This window comes from Orbicella faveolata, unplaced genomic scaffold, assembly GCF_042242905.1.
Source record: "Orbicella faveolata isolate gen_17 unplaced genomic scaffold, um_ofav_v1 contig_46, whole genome shotgun sequence".
NCBI lineage: Eukaryota > Metazoa > Cnidaria > Anthozoa > Scleractinia > Merulinidae > Orbicella > Orbicella faveolata.
In genome coordinates, this window is record NW_028301576.1 from 9,484,021 (window position 1) to 9,508,800 (window position 24,780).

Sequence of the window (24,780 nt, forward strand, 5' to 3'; positions counted from 1 at the left end):
AGTCAAAATGTTGTGAACTCACGAGACGCAGCCGAGTGAGTCCACAACAAATTTTGATCACTGTGATGACGCGCATCGTTGTCGATAAGAGTACAGACCACGCTAAACCACATTTCGATTTGTTTTTTACCACAATATCAACGTCAAAGAAGATGTTTTTTCAGAGCGCGAGCAGAAAAAATGCATTGCGCGACACATTGACGAGGGCAGCGTTGTCTGGACTCTTATCGACAACGGCAAATTAGCCAATCAGATTGCGAGATTAGTAGCAATTGAGGTAAAAGTGTTCATTGCCCGCATTTCGGTCTCCCTGAGAATACCAGGCCTCGAGAAAAAGTCTCTTATGGTAATCACAAGCCTCGTCCACCACAGTGGCGGGTAACCGGTCGTTTCGCCTACAAGTTGTTTCGTCTTCAAGTCGATTCGCCTACATCGAAGACGTTTCGCCTATGCAATCGAAGTCGATTCACTAACATTACAATACTACTTTACAATACTAAAAAGCTAAAAAGTTTTCAGATCTAAAAATTGACAAATAGGTTTACAATAATTATAGTGATGTTTTTCGGAAGAGTATTCCACTGCGACGGCGCGGCTATGCTGAATGCTGTGTGTCAACAAACGATCTAATAGACTTGAAGATCACCAACAGGAAGAGTTCACGTACCAAAAAAAAGAGAAATAAACTTCATCTTTAACTTGAAATGATACGTGTGTATGTGCGTACTTTTTCGTTGAAGCGAGAAGTCATTTTTACTATTATGTTGAAGCAGCCCGTGTAAGGTGAGTGGGATTTTTTTCTGCTTTGTTGTCAACTTCTCTATTGTTCGGACTTGTGACTTTCTGAACAATAACAGCTAATTACAGTGTAGTAATTACAGTGTACTTCACTGAAATAACAAAACACATACAAAATTGTATGTGTGCAGTTACGTCACAACATGGCGGCTGACGTTTCTGCTTTTTGAAGTAGCCGGAAGAAAAGATGTTCCAACTGGCAGCCTTTCAACTTCGAAAAATGTTCACGGCTTTTCGATGCTCTCATCAATTTTGACAGGAAAAATTCTTTTTTCTTCCTATTTTTTAACAAATCTTTATATAGTAGCGGAGTTCATGTGCCTCAAAGGCGTACGAGCGGAGCCCCATACCTAATCCGGGTAAACAAATTTGGTTGTCACGTGATTGTCCGTCCGTACGCTTCTTGCGCAAATTTACAAGCTTTCAAGGTCTTGTTTTCGTTCATAACACAGATAATTACCTCCTTTAATTTGGCCTTAAAATGGAAAGAAGAAACACCAAGCAGTGTTTAAAAGGATAGTCATGTTAACCCTGCTGGTGAAGATTTCTCTTTGCTTTCGATGGTCACAGAGATGAAGCTCAACAGGGTGTTTTCACATGACGTCACGGCAGCCATATTGGTGGTCCAAAACAATGATACGGCGGCCATGTTGGTGTACCAAACCGATGCCGTGGGAGTTGAACTCTTTTCTTATGCAAACACTTCCTTTTGTTGCAAACATTTGCTTTGCTGCTGGCCACGTGAGTGAAAACACTCTATGGGTGTTCAACTGTATTTTAGATCATTTGGTGTTATCAACTGGGTTGATAATGTAAATTGGCCACCGTAAAGAGATTCGAAATCTTTTGAATCTCTTTACGGTGGCCAATTCACATTATCAACCCAGTTGATAAAACCAAATTATCTTGTTATACTCCCCACCGACGCAGCACCACAGTTTCTTTAGAAACTTACCGCCTCTATTCATTTGTATTTTGGATCGCCGATTTTAGAGTGACCACGGAGGGAGGAGGTAAGGGGTTGGTTTGGCTATAGCCCCTTGCATGGGTTGATTTTTTCGGGCTCCAGGCGAAATGGATAATATCTGAATTTTACCACTTTGAAATAACAAAACAACGAAAACAAAAATATGAGTGTTCAACCGGCATTTGTTACTTTCAAAGGGTTAGGAAAACAGTGAAATCCATAAACAGTCAGAATTGGGACAGAGTATCCTTTACGTTGAAAACACGTACCCTCATGTTTTCATTTCTGCCATATGACCAATGATGGGTAAGGGGCAATATGAGATTTGTAGTTGAAATCCTTTCGCCAAGCTCTCTTCATTCTCGTTTCCCTACAATGCAAGTGTGAAGTGTCTTGCCAGTGATCTGATCTGGAGTCTTCGACCATCTTAACCATGAGGTTGCATTTTCATGAAAATTCAACCTGCAGGTTTTGTTATTATAATCCTCAGTAACAAATATAAAAGTAGTCTCACAGGAAACTGTTTTCATGAATGTCTTTTTTAGTAATTTTGCAACTCTTTTTAATTGCACTTTAAAGCTTAAACCGTTATGATGCTGTAAATCTATTGCTAGAACTACATCTAATACAATTCTAAGTTGTTTAAGGTAAAGATTCCATCACTATAACTTTAATAAATAACAATGTAAAAAAACACTTGAAATAATGTCTGCAAAAAGTTCCCTAGGTCTACTAAAAAGACCAACACATTCACATGAAATTTCTATTTCTCCCTGAAATATGCTTGCTATCAAGGCTCACCGGAGTTCAAAAATAATTTTTGTAAGCCAAAAATAACAGACCATACACCTGTCAATGACTTCTCTTACTTGCTATTTCCAAAAAATGAATAGAATTCTAAGACAGTGAAGCCTGAATGAAGGATGTTCAATAGACCTTTTTAGCTTGGGCAGTTGGCTGCCCCATTCCGGAACATTTAATGAGACTCAAAAATTCTTGCAGTGAACTTTTCAAATAGTCACATGTATATGAATGAATAATTTTTTGATGGATAAAAAGAAAAATTCCCTATAGAATATCGCGTGGTCTGTAATAGTGGCAAAACAAACCGCCCAAACAGAAAAGGCCTATTGTTTGGTCATACATGAAGTTTCTGGGTCTTCTTAAGAAAGCTTGACCCAATATATTTTGTGAACCACAAAGAAGATTAAAAATCACTTGACCACTTCTTGGAAGCTGCCTTTCCAACTCACAGCACAATCCCAGTTTAATGAATTCCAATAGAATGCACAACTTGATGAAAAACGATTCTAGTGGTACAGTTATGTCAACAGATTTTGACTGGACTTCTTAGGAAGAATAATAAATTAATGTTGTCCAAACCAAACTGTCAAACTAATTGAAAATTTTAAATGAGACAAGTGAACATTGACATTGCACCTTGCAGCACCTTGCTTTGAGCACGATAAGTGATCTCACTAGATACAGCTCAAGATCAACAGTTTATATTGATTAGGCAAATTACTGACAAAATCAGTTGCATTGCTCTCAGATGGACACCTGGTATAACAAATTATATTTTGATGTAAGAAAGGTTCACAAATAATAACCAAAATCTAATGCAATGAACAAAATGCTCAAAACCAAGCAAGTTCATTAAACTGGGGCTGCGTTGAGTGTTATCAAAAATCCACATTCTAAGACTTTAAATTCATGCATTACGAGAAAGTGTGTGATGTCAGTCAGCATCTGTCCTGTCTGTTAACAGCCCTGGGGAACTCCCATACGAAAAGGTTGGAGATGTATAGTGTCTCACTTGGGGATATAAATCACAGATTCTGGTTTCACTTATGGTGTTCGTGACGAAATGCCACAATTGTAAGCTGTCAAAATATCTTTTAGGGTGCACTCTAAGAAATAATAATAAAAGAAATGCTATTTTTCCATTTATAGGCTCAATTCCCTCAGGTCTCTCGAGTCCGATCTGCTAGCACTGGGTCCTTTCCCGAACAGCAGCTAATAATTGAGCCTATTCCATTTTAAGTGTTATTTTTTAGATCAAACAGAGCTCAAGCCACACCCCGATTGGTCTTTGTTAGAACAAGCATTGCCAACCTTTTCAGATGGGAGTCCCCCCCTGGGGTTAATGGTCAGTTGTAGGATTGAATGCTATTACTTGTCCAGGGAGAGAGATTCGTCATCTTCAGCACTATTGTTACCAGACACAGGTGACTGAGCTGGAATTAAGAGGAGCAAAGATGTGAGAAAGAGGAAAGACAGTGGTTACAGAAGCAGTTAGTTCACCAAAATTAAATTAACATAACAGTACTGACTAGCCTGAGTTACAGATACAATTTATCGCCAGTAAATGATCTTTTTTGTGCAATGCAGACTACATGAGAATTACTTAACTTAGCCTTAATTATATTCATTGTGATTAAATGGAAATTATATTTGTGACACACTTTGGGGAATTATCAAATTAACAATCAGTATTTTACCAAGGAAGGCTAACATTGGGGAAAAAAAATTACATTTCCAGTGGACAGACCTGTTATGCAATGCTTTGATGTAAAAAAAACTATAGTCATGTTTTGAGAAGTACAAAGCATTATGAAAGCATGTTTATAAGCCCAGTGGCTCATCAGACCAGCATTTGACCTGTCAGTGTCCACAGCATGGCATGAAGTAATTCAGGACATTTTTAGTCACTGGTAAAGAGAAAGGAAATAAGATGGTCGAGAAGGGAAACTAGTGTCCTCCTATCTCATAACGACATACAGAATGACTCTGTCTCATGATGATGATGATAATGATGATGAAACTTTATTAACATTTCAGTAATGTAGCTGAGAGAAAGTCCCCTCAAAAGGAAGAAATAAAGAGAAATACTTGAGTTGCTGTAGCTGTGGGAGGTGCAGTTTTCACATGTTTAGTGCGCTCACCTCTGGATTGAGCGGTCTGGGTTTGAGCCCTGGCCGGTGATATTGCATTGTGTTCTTGGCCAAGACACTTTGCTCTCACAGTACCTCTTTCCACCCAGGTGTATAAATGGGTACCGGCGAACTTAATGCTGGGGGTAACCTTGCGATGGACAAGCATCCCATCCAGGGGGAGTACAAACACTCTTTTTCACTTCATGCTACAGAAACTGGGATAAGCTCTGGCCTAATGGGCCCCTCGAGTCATATGCAGACTTTACTTTTTTACGTACTTGAGTTAGATAGAAGGACACTTGAAGTGCTTTAGGTCCTAATGGTTTACGTGCGATAATTAGAGAAAATTGTGTGAACATGCATGTTAAAGTTGCAAGACCAGAAAAATTTTCCCAAAAATACTTGCAAGGAGAATTAAATATGGTATGAAACTTATTTAGGGAATTGTTGATATTGATTAACCTAATGTCTGAGACATAAAAGCAGTTAGTTATGTAAACGTCTGATACAAGTTTTACTGTAGAGCTGTTAGATGAAGAACAGTTACAATTATTTCAGTCTTTGAGAACACATTTACAACGATGGCAGAGGCAGTTCCAAGACAGTCAAATTCTGATTAATTGAACAAGGAGGAAATGGCACAAAAACGTAATCAGATTTCACTATGGCAGTGTTTTAAATGTTCTTAACACTTACTCTCCTGGCTTATCACTATTTTAGTTACTTAAATTTCAAGTATAATTTCTGTTTTATCACACTTTCATCTGATTGATTAGTGTAAAGGAGAAAGTCTACAACTTACAGTTCTTATGAAAAAAGCATGATATTTAATGGCTGTGCAATGCAACGATGCCAGTGGACAAGAAAATAATGTGATTTACAAATTACTAATTTGTAAAGCAAGTTACACATATGTTAAGTAGTTTTACTCTAAGTTCTATGCAATAGATCTTATCTATACAATTTTATACAAAAGCAATTACCATTCTAGGTTTTACTTTTTACTGACTGCAAAATGTTTGGTCAGTAAACTTATCTAATCTAAATATTCCAAAACACAAAACCTATTTAAAAAACATTATGAAATTCAGTGTACAGTACACATGATATACATACATGTAGGAAAAATGTTTGAGAATCTCCCATTTGCCACTTGTAATCAATTTTCAATTGATGGGATCTCCTTGATCGCAATAAATAGATTTCCATAAATTAATTTAATCTTTTAATCAACTTATTCTATATTGTTTTTAGATTAGAAAATTCGCAATGAACAAAATCTGCTTGAGTAAATTATTGTTGTTTCCTGCTCTGTTGTAAACATGACTATTTTCAAAACTGTGAACACCATTTTCTTCCTTGAATGAGCAGCAAGCAAATTGCCTATATTTTTAGCATTTGCTTAGGCTAACAGTTTTGGTGGCGATATCGAAAGAGGAAAAATGGAAATAATGCAAAATTCCTGATGCTACACCTTGCAGTAACTTTCAGAAGCTCTAGGATCTGTCTCTTAGCCTTTGTAAATTGCCATTACATAGCTCTCTCGCACATTCCTCCCTTTGTAGCCACTAGAAATATCTAAATCCCCGAGGGAGCTACAGCGCTTCATCTGTAACATGATAGACTCAACAGACCTGCCAGAGCCACGGGGTTTCTCTCGCAGTTTACTCTCCAGCTTTGAACCATTCAGAACATTCACGTACATCTTGTATCTTTTATACTAAGGAGATAAAATTAATGAGTAAATTACATGAATTTTAATGCATCAGAATCTTCTTAGAATTAAAAGAAATACACATGTATTCTTGATTCAGGAACTAACCTCATACTCCAAGAACTCATGTTTTTCTTGCCACTCCTAAAAACAAAGAAGAGTTTATAAAGTAAGTGAAAGAAACTTTTTCTGGTAGCAAACCTCTGAACCTATACATTGCTATTTTAATAATATTATTATACCATGTTTGAAATACCCTAGACTGAAGACTAGGATAAATGAGGGAAATAGTAAGAAGTGTTCAAATTCTCAGCTGCTCTTTACTACAGTATCAACCACTCTTCACAAATTTGAACATGCTCCACACATTTTTCTTGAGGGTTGCTGCATTTGGCCCATGCTCATGCTAAGAATTGAAGAAAACTCTCCTGCTACTGTCACTTGGCCCTGACTGGGCCAGACTTTACATTCAATTACCTGAAGCTTCCTGCCTTCATGAAAAATCATCTTAAATTCAACACTTTAAGTGCCATGACCAGTCTTAATTCTCCTTACTCTCTGCTTGCATAATTCTTGGCAGAATTTGGTTCCTAGTCAACACATCTTTCCCGAGATGACAGCATGTTTATTTTCCTAACCTCAATGTCAAAACCTTCACAAGATTTGTTGTAGACATACAGTACTAGTAGTTCAGTTACCAGGTAATCAGCTTAATGGCAAGTACCTCAAGTTCTCTTGCTGAGCCATTCTTTGGTTTACTTTGTAAACTTTGGATCAGTTGCTCTTCTGCTTCTGTACTCTGAAATATGTGACAGATTATTGGGTGTTCAATGTCTTGATCGATGCTGAGCATATTGTGGCTATACTGACTTTCTGGAGCAGTACTTTTACTCACAAAAAATGTAAACTTGGAAAATTGGAAGACTTGTGTTTTAATGTCATATTTTATAACCACTCTAAGATACCAATATTTCACTAAGAATAGGGTTCACTCACCTTTTTTTCATGATGTTCCACCTGCTTGGCCTGTTGAATTAAAAATAACTGTTTGTCAAAATCTTAGTTTATTAATAATTAGTAACTTGTCTTGACTTTTCAATAGTACACAGTTTTGAAATGATTACTAGATTCTGACTGGCTAAGAGCAGTACGGTCAAGGGTAACACCAGTGCAGACTACAACAAAGATACCTGAAGTTAGTAAAAAGACACCCACAAAGACAAGTAGGAGTTTGTCACAGGGTTTTTCCTATATAAAAGTTCCTCAGTGGGTCGTCTGGGGTATATTTTCATCCAAAAGGACCTTCCATACGTGAAACAGCTCTCATACACTTTAAATTTGGATACAGCTTTAAGTTAAGGATGTCTGACTCTCAGAGGTTCAAAATGTTCCAATATTTCACAACTGAACAGGAAATGAAGGTAACTTACAAGTGACAACTGAGTGCGGGAAAATGGAAGAACTGGACGCTGAAACTTTTTGCTACAAAAGAAATACGAGACGAAAACAAGTTACATTATTTACTGGGCTGTTACAGATTCATAACATTAATACAGTTAGATGCTTCTCCTAAGAAAGGATGCTCTTTTCTCCTCTTACATGTCTTCTCTCATGAAAGCTATGACATGATCCCGCTTTCAAAGTCTCTGATTGCAGAACCCTTAAAATTTCTGTAGACAATATGTCTGTGAGAAACTTTTTTCAAATTTGCTATTGTCAAGCAGTCAAGGATAAGTTGGTTGAAGGTTTGATCACAGAATGTATAAGTCAGGTTATTATACCATGAACCAACAGGTGCTGGTAAGGGGGGAGCTGAGTATGTGGCAGCTACAAGATTAATGGCCTCAATCCACTCATTCATATCATGATGGTTCCTACAGGAAAGAAAGAAAGAAAGAAAAGACAGTTGTAGTAAATAAACTTGCAAAGAGCAACCACTCGGTAGAGGATAATATTATTGCCAATTGTGAGCATGCAATGTGTACTCAGATAGATTAATACCAGTTCTTATCAGGACAGTATTTACATGCTAGAGCTGAAAAGGACTGAAAACTGTCACTATCCACCTGAACCTGCACATAGCATACAGTATAGGAAAACAATATTTCTTGTTGCACTCTCCATTTCATCCTATAGGGAATACTGCAATCTTAAAGAAACATAATTTTTTTGAGGCGTAATTAAGACGCAACAAAACAGACGTTCATGAATTGGGTTACTGTAGCACCACATCATTATTATATTGGTAAGTTAAATGTGGCTCAAATCTCAAAGCCATGTTTCCCTGATCTTGTGGTACACAGTTCTTCACTGAGAGACAAGTGCGACAGGTATCAGGGTCGACTTGTGTGATGTTGCCACTGTTGGCCCCTCAATTGTATGTTCAGTTATCTTCTGCCATCAGTTTAATTCGAAGAGTTACCACTTTAATTAATTTTTCGGTGTTAAGCCAGTAGATTAGAAAGGTTGTTACAGTTTGTATGCACTAGTACTACATACTTTGCTTGAAAAAGGAACTCTCTCCAGTCTGACGTGACAAATCTAAAAACACAGGGCCGTTTGATGTAATCTGTAGCTCGACTGGCCAAGGAGTGGTGTACACCTAAACAGTTCCTTGTGTGTTCTGGGCTGGTGATTTCATCTGACTGCAAATGAACAAAATTGTACATGTTCTTTTACATTGTAAACAACAGAACCAGAGCTCCAAACATTGAAAAGTTCATGAATTCTGCACTTACCTTTTGGAGGAAGAGTATCATTCCTTTGAGAGTTGCAAAAAATGGCATCCATTTTCTTTTCCAAGCTGACGCTAAAAGACAGATAAAGACGTTTATTGAATGAAGCTAGATGCAGAAATAGCAAGATATTTGGTCCATTTCGACAGTACATTGCAGTGCCTTAAATTAGACTTAGTCAAAGGTAAGGTTTGGCATTGTGTCTAGATACACGTGTACACTGAATTGGTTCTTTCTGTATATTTCTATACTTGTGGTTGGTTAGCAGGTTTTCCTATGAGGTGTCTAACCTTCATTCAGGATATTCCTGATTTATATGTCCTGAAACTTTAATTGACCATGAATAACATACTAACAAAAAAAAGGCACAATTATCATCTTGATTAACAAGAACATTTGCTGGCATATTAGGTATAACTCACTTTTCTTTCCTTCTAACCCCATGGTGACCTTTCTGTACAGTAAGCCTTCTTTGTACACTTTGTCACTATCACTAGCTTGAATCTAAGGCAAAAGAAGCACAAAACATTTCAAAACTCTACTGGTATAAAAATGATAGCTGTTACAGTACACATAAGTGCTGTAATGCTTATTTCAAAATTGATCAAATTGTTTTTAATAGCTGGGAGGCTTTTTAAACTTAAATAATCACTAATTACTAACATTTTCAGAATTGTAATAATTTATGGTGCTTTCAATGAGGCCAGGCACCTGCCACAGCTCCAGTGGGTTAATTCTGTTGTGAATCACCAGCTATAATGTTAACTGCATGTTTTCAGAAACTGACTCTTTAGAAGAATTTGTTACGAGCCTCTCTCATCGGTCTCTGATGAGTACTGTGCCAGGAGAGCCACCTAATTCCATTGCTATTGACAGCACTGCACTGAATATGGTACGTGTGAAGCCACTCAGGGGCAATTACCAAAATGTGCCAGCCATTATAGTGAAGTGGCTGCTATGGAGAGGTTCCAATACATGTGCATGTAAGAGTAAAATGTAACAATTGACACAAGGTCAGGACAAACAAAAATCTGGCCATGGTGTCAAGGTGACCTTTACAAAGAGAGACAGCCATAAGTGGAGGTTCCACAGTGTTCTTCTCACAGCATACTGTTTATGCAAGAGGCAAAAGTTTTTCTATTCAGTTGTTACATGGGCAATACTGACCTCTATAAATGGATTTACATGACTTCCCTACAAAATAAAACACCAATTGCATGATTAGAGAAAGAATAAATGAGGATACAGTAACAGAGCTTTTGACATTAAAACTAAAAGACAGAGGAAGATTGATGGCCACTTGAGACTGAATACACTGTATGTACATGTAAAATACCCTGACAAGGGTCACTTTCCCCCTCAAGAGACAAGGCTAATGCTCAATCTGTCAGCTTCCCACAGCACTCAATTTTACCTTCTAGTTTAACAAATCAACTATTTTGATCATTAACTAAGTTTTTCAGCCACTGGCTAACACAAAGAGAAACCAACAATTCCTTGAAATCTCACTGCAAAAGAGTCATCTACATGTAATGATCAGTCACTATGCCGATAGTCAACGTCAAGCACACTATAGTGAAAGAAATGGTAAATTGAACAGCGGGTTAGTGAGGGTTACTTTAAATTGCTTCAGGATAACTACAAAAAGGTATTTTCCTTACCTTCATGCCATTAGATGTGACGAGAGTCTTTTTGGATGGAGTTGGTGTTGGTGTCCTCTCTGCAAAACTTAAAAAACAAAATAAAGCATGCATGGTGACTGTTTTGTGGTTGAGCTACTGTAAGTTCTATCAGCATTGGTATGCAGTGGCTGGAGGGTTTCCACATAATGGCAAGGTTCCTTGTTTCTCCGATGTGTTCCAAAAGAAGATTTCAAAACATTTCTGGATACTTCACATACAATGTAATTCAGTTGACATCATGATGATAAGAAGTTTATTGGTACCTACCCAAAGCCCTCCAGTGGTTTTGATTTGATTTCCTGGTATATTGCCTGGAAAGGAAATAATGGGTTAGAATTCATTACTCCAGTGATCAGAACGTTCCTGAAGTAATTTGGATTTAAATTTGCTACTTTGGGATAGTTGCAACTTTCAGGAAAACCACACCTCCTGGTATATAGTTAAAATGTGTAGAACCAGAGGGCTGAAGCAGGTTAATAACACAACGTCAACTTTTGACAAAGTTAGCACAGAAAGTACATGTACAGCTGACAACATTAGTACGGAAAGCATGTGCACTAAGAAAAAAAAAATACCAGAGGCCCCTCCTGAAGCAAGCAGCATTTGGTGATAATTGTGATTTAACCTGTAAATGTCAGTAGCATTTTTTTCCAACATTATGATATTATCTAAGATCCTTGTGTATCTTGTGATATGATATACAATTACCTTGAGTAAATCTTTAGGAAAGTCCTTTCCATCACACAATTCTGCCAAATTCTCTATGAACTGTGGCTGGGTCATCTTTTTATGCATGTTCTGCAGCAACAAAAGAAATCTTGATTGGAAAAGGAAATCACACAGACAAAATACATTTCCGTTTTCCATGACTTCCACTTCAGACAGTTAACTTGATTTTTTTTTCTCACAAAACTTACCTCACCATGGAGATCAGAGTTAAGCAAAAGGATAGCACACACCAAAGTATGAGTTGCATCTGAAGATAAATAAATAAAACTATAATATGAGTTCTACAATTATTATCTATCCCTCTTTTGAAAGAATTGTACGTGCACCAACATGGAAATGTAAGTCAAGACAGCAAACTCACAAGCAGAGAGTAACGCCACCATGGCAACCTGGGAAAAGCGTGTGGAATGAATTCTGGCATATTGTACAAGGTGTACATCCCATGAATGAATGAGGAAGGGAGAGAATTTAAACAGGCAAGTGAACTAGAAAACCAATCCAAAGCAAAAAGCACCTGGCAAAGCTCATGGAGACTCCATACATCATTTAATGATACTGAACCAAGCATTGGCTGCTTGATTTTTTTTTAACTTTCCCTAAATTTCATTTAGACCCATTACATTCTAACTCTTTCACATAGCCACTTATTAAATCATTCTTAAGCCATTCAACTGTCTTTGTCGGTATATAAACATTTCTAAATAATCTCAACTGGTTCTGACAATTTTGTGGGCCATTGCTGTCAGGATTATGTGATCATATTGAATGCAAACTTGTGCAATTAGGATTTACACTATGAATGAGGCAAGTGCAATTTGAGAGGATTTTGAAATATCACTTGTAGTGTAGATCCTTAATTGACTGAACTTTTGCATAATTGCTTATTTATTATATGACCAAGAAAATTATGGATGCATCTGTATTAATTCACACTGCAGTGTTCTCAGTTATATATTAATTAATATTGTAAGTTTAGAGGAAAGTAACATATGATTTATGTTAATCATTCATTAGACAATCAGTCCTCTACCTTCCGAGCCATACTCAGGATTGTTACATTCTTGATATCTTTTCGAAAACGGAATTAAAATTCTTTCTCTCTCCTGTGTTTCTCCACTTAAGTGGAAGGCCTTAAGGAACTTCTGTAGTGCTTGTGTGAGGCTTTCATTGTGAAAATCAAAGAACTTTAGGTATTCAGTGGCCACTGACTTTCCATAAGTTGTACTGAAATTGAAAATATAAAATTAATAATTTAAAAAGATGTCCTTCTTGGAAAGGTGGTTTTAACAAAATCTAAAGAAAATGTACAATTTAAAACATAGGTTTGAAGAACGTGACTTGAACAGGAAGTATTGACTAATTGCCTGCCTGCCCAATTGATTGACCAACTGACTGATTCCCTGACTAACTGCCTGACCAACTGACAACCTACTGACTGACTGCCCGACTGGCTGCCCGCCTGCCTGCCTACCCACCTATCTGAGGACCTACTGACTGACTGACCGACTGATGACTGACTGACTGACCTACTAATTGACTGACTGACTGATTAACTGTTCAGTCAGCCAACAAAATCTTTTAGTCAAGTTCAAACACAAATATGGAATTTGTTAATTATAAAACTCTTCTTCAACTTAAAAGAAAAATGGTACTTACTTTTTACAGAGCTCTGCTGCAACCTCTTCCCTACCAAATCCATCCAAGTTAAACAATCTTTTTGCTAAGGAAGATGGAGCCTCATAATGTAAGTCCTTGTATTCTTGCCCAGCAGAATCAGGAGGTAATCCCTCAAACGTTCTATCAACTTGTTCAGTTTTTACTCCTCCATTTAAAATTGCACTACCTTCTGTGGAAGGAGGGGATAGAAGTTCATCATTGCCATGTGTCTGGTCAAGTTTAGAATTTAAATTTCCATTAAGTTTGGTTGGTGATCGAGATGTATGTTTAGAAGGCAGTGCAAAAGGAGAGGGTTCTAATTTTCTATGATCAGAGTAAGGAGTCCCAGGAAGGCTGCTTCCACCAGAAGAATATTTCCTAACATGTCCGCACTTTCTACATGTTAAATACTCCGTGGCAGACGATTCAGCTGAAGATTTGCAGTCTATGTCATTCGTAGAATCAATGGGTTGCCCACAGTTAATGCAGCTCTTTGGTAAAGACTCCCTACTAGTTCTGCGTCCCTCGTTGGGATAACTCTTCCTTTTATAACTTTCCGGTCTTGCAATTTTATCAGTCCTGCTTGAAGGATTATTGTTATGCACAGGAAAGTCTGTGATCACCCTTTCTACAATATGGTCATCCCTTCTTCTCGCAAAAATGCCATCAACACCCTCCTCTAATCCTATCAAACTCATGCGACCCACAGCTCTGACGTCATCTGTGCTTGTGCTTGTTGCCTTGTGCATGTTTCTCTCTTCTTTCTTCTTGAAGTTTTTCCTGGGAAGTTGATCGGTAAGAGCACGATTGCGTGGATTATTTGGTGCTGAAGCAGATCTTTTGAGTCTTGCTTGACAGATTGCTAGTTTAGGATCAGCCACTGCAAAGGGTCGGAGATAAGGTAGAGCACGTTCCCTGGTTCCAGGGTCTGCAAGAGAAAACAGTCAGGAAAAAGGCAGATTAATTATTATAATATATATTTAATACCTATTTGTCACTCCACGCAGTTTGAGAACACTACACATTCACTAGCCAACAATCCCTGAAGTTATTAATTAAAATGTCTCAAAACTTGGCTACTAGACTATAATTAGTTTGAGAGGTTATGAATAGATATAACCACTATTTTCAAAAATCAATGTGACTCAGAAGTGAAGCATGATTGAAGTTGATGAAAAAAAAACCATAAACACATCTACCAACCCAAAACTGAAAAGAGACAGAAACTGCAAATATAGCTATTTAAATCAAGACAGTAATATCAACTGAAGTGATTAATTTTACATCACTTCAGAAATAACCACCAAAATTAAAGTAGCCTGGCAACAAAGTGGACGAGCTTCCCTTTATACCATCGTTTCCTGAGCTACTTCTGGAAGGAGATCAACATTTGTAATTTCTCCAACAATGCCCATATGTTGTGAAGAAGCAGACAGAAGATGAGAATAAAGAAAGTTGAGTCCTAGGGGATATTGCTTTTATGTACCATCACATTCACGTGTAGCAATGAGCACATTTATATGACTGTATTTATTTAAGACATTTATGAAAATTGTGATTTTGTAAAATACTGACATCAAGTATCAAATCGGGTTGATTAACCACCTGCAAGTATGTACATGAACCAGTCAGGTAATTTAAATACAGCTGCTAGTATGTAAAATAATATTTCTACTTCTTTGCCACTTGTAGATTGTGTATACAGCCACCCAAACACAAGGTTAAAAATATTGCACAGACAGAGAGATAAAAATCAAATTAGCATAGATTTCAAGTGAAATGATCTCTGCCAGCATTATACAACATTCTCAACACTTTGCCTGAACTTCCAGTTCACTTGAAATGACATCATGATGTCCTTTTAAAACAAAATTTTATGCATGAAAACTCCATTTAATATCGATAACTACAAGAACTGAAAATAAAATGAAACACAAAAAGGAAGAAACCAGATGTAACCAGTGCATTTGCGATTATTGATTTTTATTTTACAGTTCAGTATTACTGTATATAATTATACCAGTTCTGTAGATTTCTCAGCTTGATGTTAGTGTTAGCAGAATGTCTCAGGATGCATGTATCGCATAAAATGTAAATTGCTCTAAATTGTTACAATCAACACATATAATAAAAAGCATTAAGCTACAGGCACAAATTGTACAGAGCACATTTATTTACCATTTTGTTCTTAGTTACCAAGGTGTTTGAAAATGAAAATATAAGAAAAATTATATGTATTTAACTTTATTTTAAAATGTCATCAGGTTAAAGCTTTCATAATAGTTTCAACTAACAGTAAATGACAGGTTAGTGTCAAAGTATAATTTATTCTCTTTCTGTGAAATATTGTGTTTCATAACTATAAGCACCGCATTTTCAGACACAGCAAGAGAGTTGGCTAAAAGCCACGCACTGTATTACCAGAATATTGCTTAGAACTTCAGAACCAGGCTATGATAAATCAGCAACACCACAACACAATTATTCACAGACTCATGCTATGTTAACTGCCTTCAAACACTCGATCCATGCATGGCTAGCTTAGAGCATCATAACAATAATTTTAATCTTAATCTTACGAAGTCGACTCCTTAGTAAAAGAATATCAATCAAATAGCATGTCATGTCAACCAAGAGAGCTTCTGTTGATTAGGGATACATGTATAAATCACAAGAATGATAAGGGAAGTGTTAGGGGGAAGAATCAATAAAAAAACATTCTGTCCATTGACTTTCAAAGAGTTAAATCACAACTACATACATATAGATATTCCCTTACCTAAAGTGGATGCATCTAATTCAATATCTTTAAGGTTCAAGCTTTAAATTTATAGTTGAAGAATGTCCAAGCTGACCACAAATGCTGAGCCAGGATCTCCAATAACACGCCATTACAGAACAAACACAGATTTGGCAAATGACAGAGTCAAATGAGGCAAATATCAATAAAAATGGCTTTCAAGTCTCAGTTAATTGTGACACTGCAATTCTGATCTACTAAATATTGGCACTCAACCAAAATACACTGTATATTAATACTGAGAAACTTATTAGCTACATTGGTGAAGCACACTTGAGTATAAAATTATCCAACATATGCTAATGTCAAAGAAGGATTACTCAATGAAAATTACCAGTTTGAAAATGAAAACCTAGCTGAAACACCTCAGTCAGTCCTTTGCCTTTCTAAGAGCAGGCACCAATTAACAAGAGTTAACATCTAATCAGAAGAGGCAACATACAGTAGTACAGTCACATAGTTATAAATCTTGATAATTTGACTAAGGGTGCCTCATACGAAGATTGATACAAACTTAACCAACCTTGTCATGTTTCAGTCAGCCACGGCAGCAAGCACATAACCACCATTCAAGTGTGCAATATTATAACTAGATTCAAGTTTCACATTCTCAAAGGTCATGACATTCAAGGAAGACTCACACAGGAAGTCGTTGTGGCAAACATTCGTGTACCGGGTTTCAGCTTTGGAGCTGACTAGAACCAATTCTTGTGCACAGCAATGAATTAAACAATTGAATTTATAATTCACAATGTTTTGGCAGCTTAAGACACAACATCATGACATCATTATATTGAGGAGGTAGGATGCCTTTGTTATTTTTGACACAAAATAAAACAAAGAACAGGAAGTTTATAACTTAACTTCACTTATGAATAGAATATAATTTTAAGTCAAAAGTTTTTTCTCTGGGAAACAGAGGAATGTCTTGATACACCTCTGTGACCCATTTTCTGATAACCATTTCTCAAAAAAATAATATTATAAATCATTGTGAGATACTAAATTTGAAAAAGCTGTTCACACAAGTCATGTATACAGTATGTGTTGTGATACATGTACATAACAGAATTGCAACTTTATCACAGGAAAAAGCTTGAGGGCTGAAACTCAAAATTATTGAAGAATGATATGATCCCACTAGATAACTTCCTGTTGCCTTAAAAGAACAGCCCAGAACAGCCTACAAATTTTTTTTTGGTCACAAACGTCCCCTTGATTAGAGAACTCTCAATTAACAACAACAACATTGTTTAAGGGCACGCTTCATTCTACATGACTGTAGTGAAATGTTGTGTGGTTCCAGAAAACATCCATACCTTTACCCCAGGAGGGTGAGTAGAAATTCCAGGGGGAAAGGGGATCTTAAAAACCTGGAATTTCCTGAGGGTTGGGGTTTGAAACCAACAACCCTTCTGTGGGAGGAGAATAGATAAGGGGTATCATTAGTGTTTTCAGCAGAAGGGCAACTGGTTTTCACAGGTAGGCAAAACAATTTCATCTGACCTTTATGAGAAATGCTTTTTACTAGGTGGTCAAACCAGCTGGGCAAAATTGTCCTCACAGCCAGTCAGTTTGCCCTGTGCACAGTCCTTAATGAAACCCCCTGGTATGAATACTTTCTGGAAATACAAAGCTACACTTATTATAAGTTAAAACTGAAACAGCGGCATTAACTATTATCACAAAAATGCATTACTGTGTTGCCCACATGAAGGTAAATTCCTAACAGTTATTAAGACATAAATTTTATTTTTTTAAGGAAATGATGACTTAGAAAAATTCCAAACAACATACAGTTGTACTGTACATGGTATTAAAATGTGAACTATACAAAGACTGTGTGCTGGAAAATCTCTCATCCCAATTTATCAGGTAAGGAGAAATAAGCGGGTGTACCACCAGTAATTCACAAAAGCTGAACATTCTGCTTATCAAATCAGCTAGCGGCCAGAGGATGTTTCAAGTACTATACATGTAATATGTGGTACTTTTTGCACAGATCTCTTAAAGCTAATAATTCAGTACCTATTTCTAATATGTAAAGCCTTGAATGTGAACTTCTTAAATATTTTATAGATTCTTGATGATATTGCTATAGTTGAACATCAAAAGTCTGGGATAATTAACTGTTTTAAGTTGTTATCCACATTAGTCCAGTCAATAGAAGGATAAACAAGTTTGTCAGAAATACCATTATTTTCTCATAAGAGTCATATAATATAGTTGGATGGCCAAGGGAATCAAAATATCTCAAGACATCTCATGCATTGTACATGTACATTATAACGCATCAGGGATCCATTTGGTTTATTTCTCCAAGTTGTCAGCCAGGCAAGTATGCCAGATGACATACCGTAAATCCTCCAATTAGCACCTCCCCTCGAATAAGCATCCCCTTTGAATAAGCGCCCCTTCTAGCCGAAATTTAAAATAAGTGCCCCCTTCTCTCCCCCCATTTTGTGGACGAGCAATGAGACAACAAAGGATGTTTATTTTTCGTCATGTAGTATTAGATTTATACATTGTTTCAGTTTGTGAACACATTAAGTGAACACGTTGAACATGTTAAGTACTAACGGTGCCGCGATTTAAACTTCGGGATCAGCTTTTTATGTTGATACACAGCTTGTGTTGTTGTTTACGCACAGATGACATATTAAAACTAGCAAGACAATCTCAGATAGTGCAGAGTGCAATTTACGGCTCTGATACAGTAGTCACATAGGTCCTTACCCATGCTGTTCTCTCCCTTGGTAGTCAACTAGGCCTTTTCCCCTTGCAGAATATGAGCAGACAAAAACTTAATAAGACATTATCTTAGCATTGAGTAAGTTTCACGTTTGTATTTTCTTTCAAGGCCCAAAAATAACTTACAATTACTGTTTGTCAAGACGGCTTTGAATTTTATTGTGATGTTTTATGCTGAGTTTCAGTCATTTTAAATTCAATAATATGCAGAAGTGGCAAATATGACAATTTTATTTTTCACTCCAACATATGTAACTTGATACTTTTGTTTTCCTTGCCGAGCTATGCAACATGATACCCTTGTTTCCTCAAAAATATAAGAAAGATGTGTATTTTTTTACTTACTGCTGGGGATAAATGGAATAAAGCTAAATATATACAGGCAAAAACTAACGATAGACAAATCCGACGTTTCGGCAACATCTTGGCGCCATTGTCAAGGGAAACTAATTAAATATGCGATTTCAAGAGTAACTAAGAGTTCAGAGTTTCTAATTTGCATAAGTTAGACAAAGACTTTAGTGCGAACTGAGTCTGATTGTACATTTAAACACGGTCGTAATTGTTTAATGAGTAACATCTCATTAATGAGACAATCAAACTTGTTGTGGCATTTTTTCAACACGCTAAAACAATTGTGAAGGTCATCTGGAATCCTGCCTGCGTGTCTACTATCATAGTGATTGCGTACTGACGAGGTCTTGCTTCTATGTCCATCAACGCGTACGAACAGATGGCCACGGGTGTAACCGACATAACCAGCATCACACTGGTCACACTTGAAGTTATACACAACGCATTGTTGATCAATGAGCTGAGGCTTAGGTTCGCTTGTCAGGAACTCCTGGGCAATCTTGCGGCTCGTAAACACCGGTTGAACACTCATGAAAAATCAAAGAGGAACGATTTTGTTTTGCTCCAAATATAAATTTTTAATTCACAGAAAAACAAGAAATAATCTAATTATCAAATAGTCAAGTCCAGTCACGGAATAGTTCGTTCTTATTCACGTCAAACTTGTAACAAGTATGCGTACACGAAGTACAAGTCTAGTTCCCGCCTCGCGGATCATGTGACAGTAGGCTCATGTGGTTGGCCATGTTGTAGTTTTCGTCGTTGCTGCTTAGGGCATTAAATAAGTTGTTTTTGCCGACACTGTTGTCTATCCACTTGTCGTTACAAAACTAAAATACAATGTCATCGATTAATACAACTTAGGAGCAAGAAGTACTGAAGGTAGAGATCGTTACTTGGTCAAAATTATATCCTACATCGGTGAGAGAGTCACCTCAAAGACTGATGAAATTGATTGGTGGTTTCATCAAGAGCCACGGGGTCTGCGGCAATATTTGTGAAGTTTCTTGCATCACAAATTTATAAGTTTTATATGTAACTAGTGTGGGAAAGTTTCGGCTGAATATAAACTTTTTGCTCCCTTCATAGAAGAGGAAATAGACAAGCCACTAAGGAGAAGCATTCTTTATCTGAACCCTGGCAAACACGCAATAGTTATAAAACAGCAGACGAAATTTCTTGAATCGAGCTAGGGGTGATTCTAGATGATACACAGTCACAGTAGCGTTATTTGCACTGAAAAAGGGAGAACTGACATTACCTGAAATACAGCTGCTATCGCTGGTAAAAATAGTCCAATTCCGATCCTCTTTCTGTCAAGCAACACCACAGTAGCATTGCGTGACAGAGAGAGGGCCAGAACTGGACACTGAAGGCTAAGTTATCGTGCAGGCGTTTCGAGCAAATTAATTTTGTTCTTAAGAGAATAGCACCACTAGGATAGTGAAAGATTTGCGAAAACATATAGAGGTTTGTGACATTATCATAGAAGTAATGTAACCATTCAATGCACTAAGTTGGGATGGATACAAAATGGCAAAACAACATTTTAGTTTCATATACATGTATAACCAGAGTGCTAATCAAAGGAATTACTATTCCTGTTGAGAATTACATGTAGAAAAGGAAAACAAAAACCTTTTATCAAATAAACTTTGATCAGTAAGGCTGAAGATGTCCATGGCAAATGGTTTTTTTGGTTCCGTTATTTCTGAATCATAGTAATGTCACGCTACCCGAAACGATTGTTACTGTGAAATCCTAAGGGTTGCATCAAAACAGCACATAAATGGAAAGTTTACTTTTTCATTATTTTAACGTCACCAGACTCTCAGTACATCATGTCTGTAGTTGCAGCTGTCAGCAGACAAAGAAAAACCAGGTACAAGTGAAAACCAAGGCCTCTTCGACTGCCATGAAGGCTGAAAGGAATGCTTTTGTTCTTCCTACTCATATTTACATGTATCTTGTTTTTCTGAAATTTTAACATGACCAAATTCCATATCCTGATGGCACCATGTGTTTTTGGTGGATGCAGATACAGCACAGAGCATCAGCGGTTGACAAAATGAAAATTGAGCCTGCAATGATTTCATTCATCACATCATCCAGGATGGCAGACCAAAATGATGAGTTTATTGCGAAAGAAAGTGTTTCAAATCTTTCTCTGTTTTCTACAAGTTCCAAATGGATGACAAGAGGTCAGAATGCAGGAAACTCATAAGAAAATTTAAGAATTTTTTTTTCGAGTAGAGTCAAACTAAACTCGTCCAACGAATGAGTTTCCATTGTTTTGGTCATCCCTACGACTTTTTAGTTGTCACAGATGACCAGACGACTGCAAATATGGAACCCTGATGCGTGGTTCTAGAAAATATCCCTACCCATCCAAGGGAGGGTTACTAGAAATTCCAAGAGGGAGGAGAACAAAAATGAGAATTTCCTGAGGCATGGGTGGGAGGGCCCGTAAATAAAAAAAAGTGGTGTCAGGGGTATATGCATATTTTGTGGAACAACACAACAAAGTGGGTCACTGCAAGTAGTCTCACTGATAATCTTGCCTTCTGGAGTTACTAAAGGACCCTAGTCAGCTTCTGCCATTTTCAATGCCATTGAAATTATTGATATTGCATCTACGGTGAAGCAAAATCTTACTGCTTTACGGTACATCGTGTTCCTGAAAGTATGTTTAATCATCTTTAGTAGTTTCACAGTGATTTCCTTCATTTCCACATCTTCCAAATATAATATTAACAATCGCCAAACTCCCGCATGTAAACAAGAACAAATGTGTGGCTGACTTGGACCCTTTAAAATTATTATTATAAAAAGGCCTAACTTATTAACCAAAATGTGGCCTCTTTTCATGTATATCAATGTTATGAATTCCACGAGCAAAAGAATTTGGGATCCTCAATTTAATTAATACCACTCCTGTTTTCTGGCTCAAAAATACATTGAAATTCTGATATTGATGATCATGTCTTGAATGAATTCATGGCACATAATATAACAATATTTAATACATAATATCAAACTAGAGGATGAAAATAAATCATATTTCCTCACCATCCCTCAGTCGGAGTTTTAAGTTATCCTGTGTATTGCGAATGCTTTCTACAACTAAAACAATAAAAAGATTCTGTTAGGAATGACTTCTAAGGTTCTTGCACATACTTTTACATGATGTACATTTAATTAATAATTCCTAAGGTACAGTAATTAATTAAATCCATTAAGCTCAGATAGTGATTTCCTCTTGCAATCTTGTGGTGCCCAGTTCTTAATCATTTGGCCCTCACCTTGATTTGTGGTGAACTGAGTGATAGGTTGACCATTAACCTCCAAAATGACGTCTCCAGCAAAAACCTGACAATAGCAATAACAATAATCTTCATTCACTCAGAAAAAATTCTACATGGAAGATATTTAGGGTACAATGGTACATGTCTCTATGTTACATTGCCTCTGGTAAATGGTTCAATATATATTATGCCTTTTCAATATTAAAAAATAAATGTTCAAATCACTCGTTTCTTGACTCTGGAACATGCAAACCTATGGTTGCTCTAACAGAGACCAAAAAAATGTTCCACAATGTTGACAACATTGAAATAATTTACAAAAATTCAAATTGAAATCATCCACGCTGATTTTCAAGCAGTTCAATTTCTCTAAAATAGGCACAGTACTCCACATAATATCCCAGAATGTACCGGATATATTATATAATGTTATTTACATGCGCAGACAATTGGAAAAATATATTTGAAAATTGTTCATTAGATTTAAATGCCTAATAACACACATACATGTAAAGAAAATTTCTGTGAGACAAACAATAATCACATCAGTGAATCTTCCAAACAATTAAAGGAAATTATATGTCTATTATAGGAAGCCTTAATATTTCTTATTAGCTCTGTCAGTTAAAAGTACAAAAGTAGACGAATAGCTTGAATTGAAGTGGTTTCATGATGAACATTCTCAGAATTTTCCAATTTCCCTAATCAGTTTTCAAAAATTATCACAGCACAATCACTGTACAAGTATCAGCTGTTTGCTTTGCATAATAGCCATTATTTACATTTTCTACAAGTTTTACATGCAGTGATTGATTTTCTCCAAATGTGACAGAAAACAAATCACCTTTGAGCAAATATTTTCTGCCTTTAGATGGTGGTCAACTCTGCAACTAAAGTTGTCAAAAATAGCACGTGTTTAACAAGAGATCCTGGTTTAATTTCCAGCTGTAAAGGCAAACAAACTTATTTAATTAGATACAGAACGAAGGACAGTTCTGATCCATGCCATATGGAGGTAGAATGCCTGCATGGACACCACATGTGTACACATTTCGCGGCGAATTCAATTATACAAACATGTCGACTTCCCACCATTTCTAGCAAGCAATTTGCTTGCTTGATCCAATGCAATTATTACATTTTTTGTTGACCCATTCAGACTGGGCGGCTGGAATGTCAAGTCTCACTGCAGGACAATAATTGCCTGAGGCAGTTTCGATTTTCGAGACACGAAAGGTATACTGTTCAATAAGCCCCCATCCTCGATAACCAGCACAGAAAACATTCGTTAATTTCCTTACCGTATATTATATTTAAACACCAATTTATTTACTGAAATATCAAATGTGACATAATGTGACAAGGTTCACATGTATGGAAATAGCATATTTAAGAAAGCTAAGGAATGTTTTCCGTGCGAAAATAAATAAAAACTTTGAATTTTGATCTGCTGAGCAGCGATTTTAATAGTAAATTTAAGTCCAACATTTTAATAAATTCTTCCATAAATTTCCCCAAATTAAAACTGATTATCTTAAGCTACTATCGCAACGTATATTAAATACTGTAATAAATCGCAGAATCGACATGGCAGTGATTATCAAAGTTAGGAACGAACGCAAATCTCTATCTTGCACACGAAACGTCCTTGTAAACAAGCTCCCCTATATCATTTGAGCACCAAATAACAGCGTCCATGGAAAACAAACTATAAGAAAGCCCGTGTGGGAGAATACACCGAAGAAATAAAGAAATTAGCTTAACGGTAAGGCTGATGTACTTAAGCTTAATAACCAAACGCTAGGTAGAAACAAAATTACACTCAATCTCTACATCGCGGCGAAACGAGTTGCCACGTTGAAATCTAGTACTCGGACATTTGGCGCGAGTGAGAATTTTCTAGTACGCGAATTTTATCTCAAAAGGCATAGCTCAGGTGTAAGCTACGAATATTATTTTATCTGTGCTATACTGTCTTGATATTCTCGATTTAATGTACGTAAACTGAAGCTGGGGCAGAAATATCAAAATGAACACACTCACCTTTCCAGTCAGTTGTGCGGAGCCATTATGAACCAAGGCACAGACCATAGGCGGCAAATGCGTGTCAACTCCACCGATAACACTAAAGCCAAATCCACCGAGAGGATGCCTTTCAAGCTCTACATATCTGTCATGAGCCATTACTCGACTCCTTCATGCACAATCGGCAGCTTCATTTCTCATTCGAGCTTGTTACTCGGCCATAATAGATCACCCGCCGGTACTTCGAAGGTGTACCGAATATCAACGAATATCACACGAATGTTCACGAACGATTCTGCGATTGTTGAGTGGTCGGAGACGGAAATGG

The 24,780-nt window shown here is 36.9% G+C and overlaps 2 protein-coding genes across 7 annotated transcripts in view; one reads left to right on the plus strand and one right to left on the minus strand.

The window, feature by feature from the left end:
* Positions 1-2,286: 2,286 nt before the first annotated feature.
* Positions 2,287-24,716, minus strand: LOC110051170 (PH and SEC7 domain-containing protein 1-like). Of its 6 annotated transcripts, XM_020757176.2 has the most exons (20): positions 24,471-24,714; positions 22,425-22,491; positions 22,192-22,245; positions 13,218-14,145; positions 12,592-12,785; positions 11,750-11,808; positions 11,541-11,630; positions 11,100-11,143; positions 10,812-10,878; positions 10,318-10,344; positions 9,573-9,654; positions 9,154-9,224; positions 8,915-9,060; positions 8,197-8,289; positions 7,846-7,897; positions 7,412-7,441; positions 7,140-7,214; positions 6,524-6,559; positions 6,336-6,421; positions 2,287-4,002 (listed from the first exon to the last, which is right to left on the minus strand). In XM_020757176.2, exons 1-20 carry the CDS (start codon positions 24,609-24,611, stop codon positions 3,981-3,983), a joined length of 2,364 nt encoding a protein of 787 aa, XP_020612835.1. In that variant the 5' UTR covers positions 24,612-24,714; the 3' UTR covers positions 2,287-3,980. The 6 variants fall into 6 exon arrangements, with proteins under 6 accessions (XP_020612835.1, XP_020612834.1, XP_089134647.1 ...); XM_020757175.2 differs by having other exon boundaries at positions 2,287-6,421; positions 24,471-24,716; XM_089278521.1 differs by lacking the exon at positions 24,471-24,714 and adding an exon at positions 23,272-23,317 and having other exon boundaries at positions 2,287-6,421.
* Positions 16,684-24,780, plus strand: part of LOC110051171 (sphingosine-1-phosphate lyase 1-like) — a 28,685-nt gene continuing 20,588 nt past the window's right edge. The window contains exons 1-2 of the mRNA XM_089278522.1: positions 16,684-16,818; positions 17,780-17,892. The gene's annotated coding sequence lies outside the window, so the exon portion shown is untranslated. The remainder of the gene's footprint in view (positions 16,819-17,779; positions 17,893-24,780) is intronic.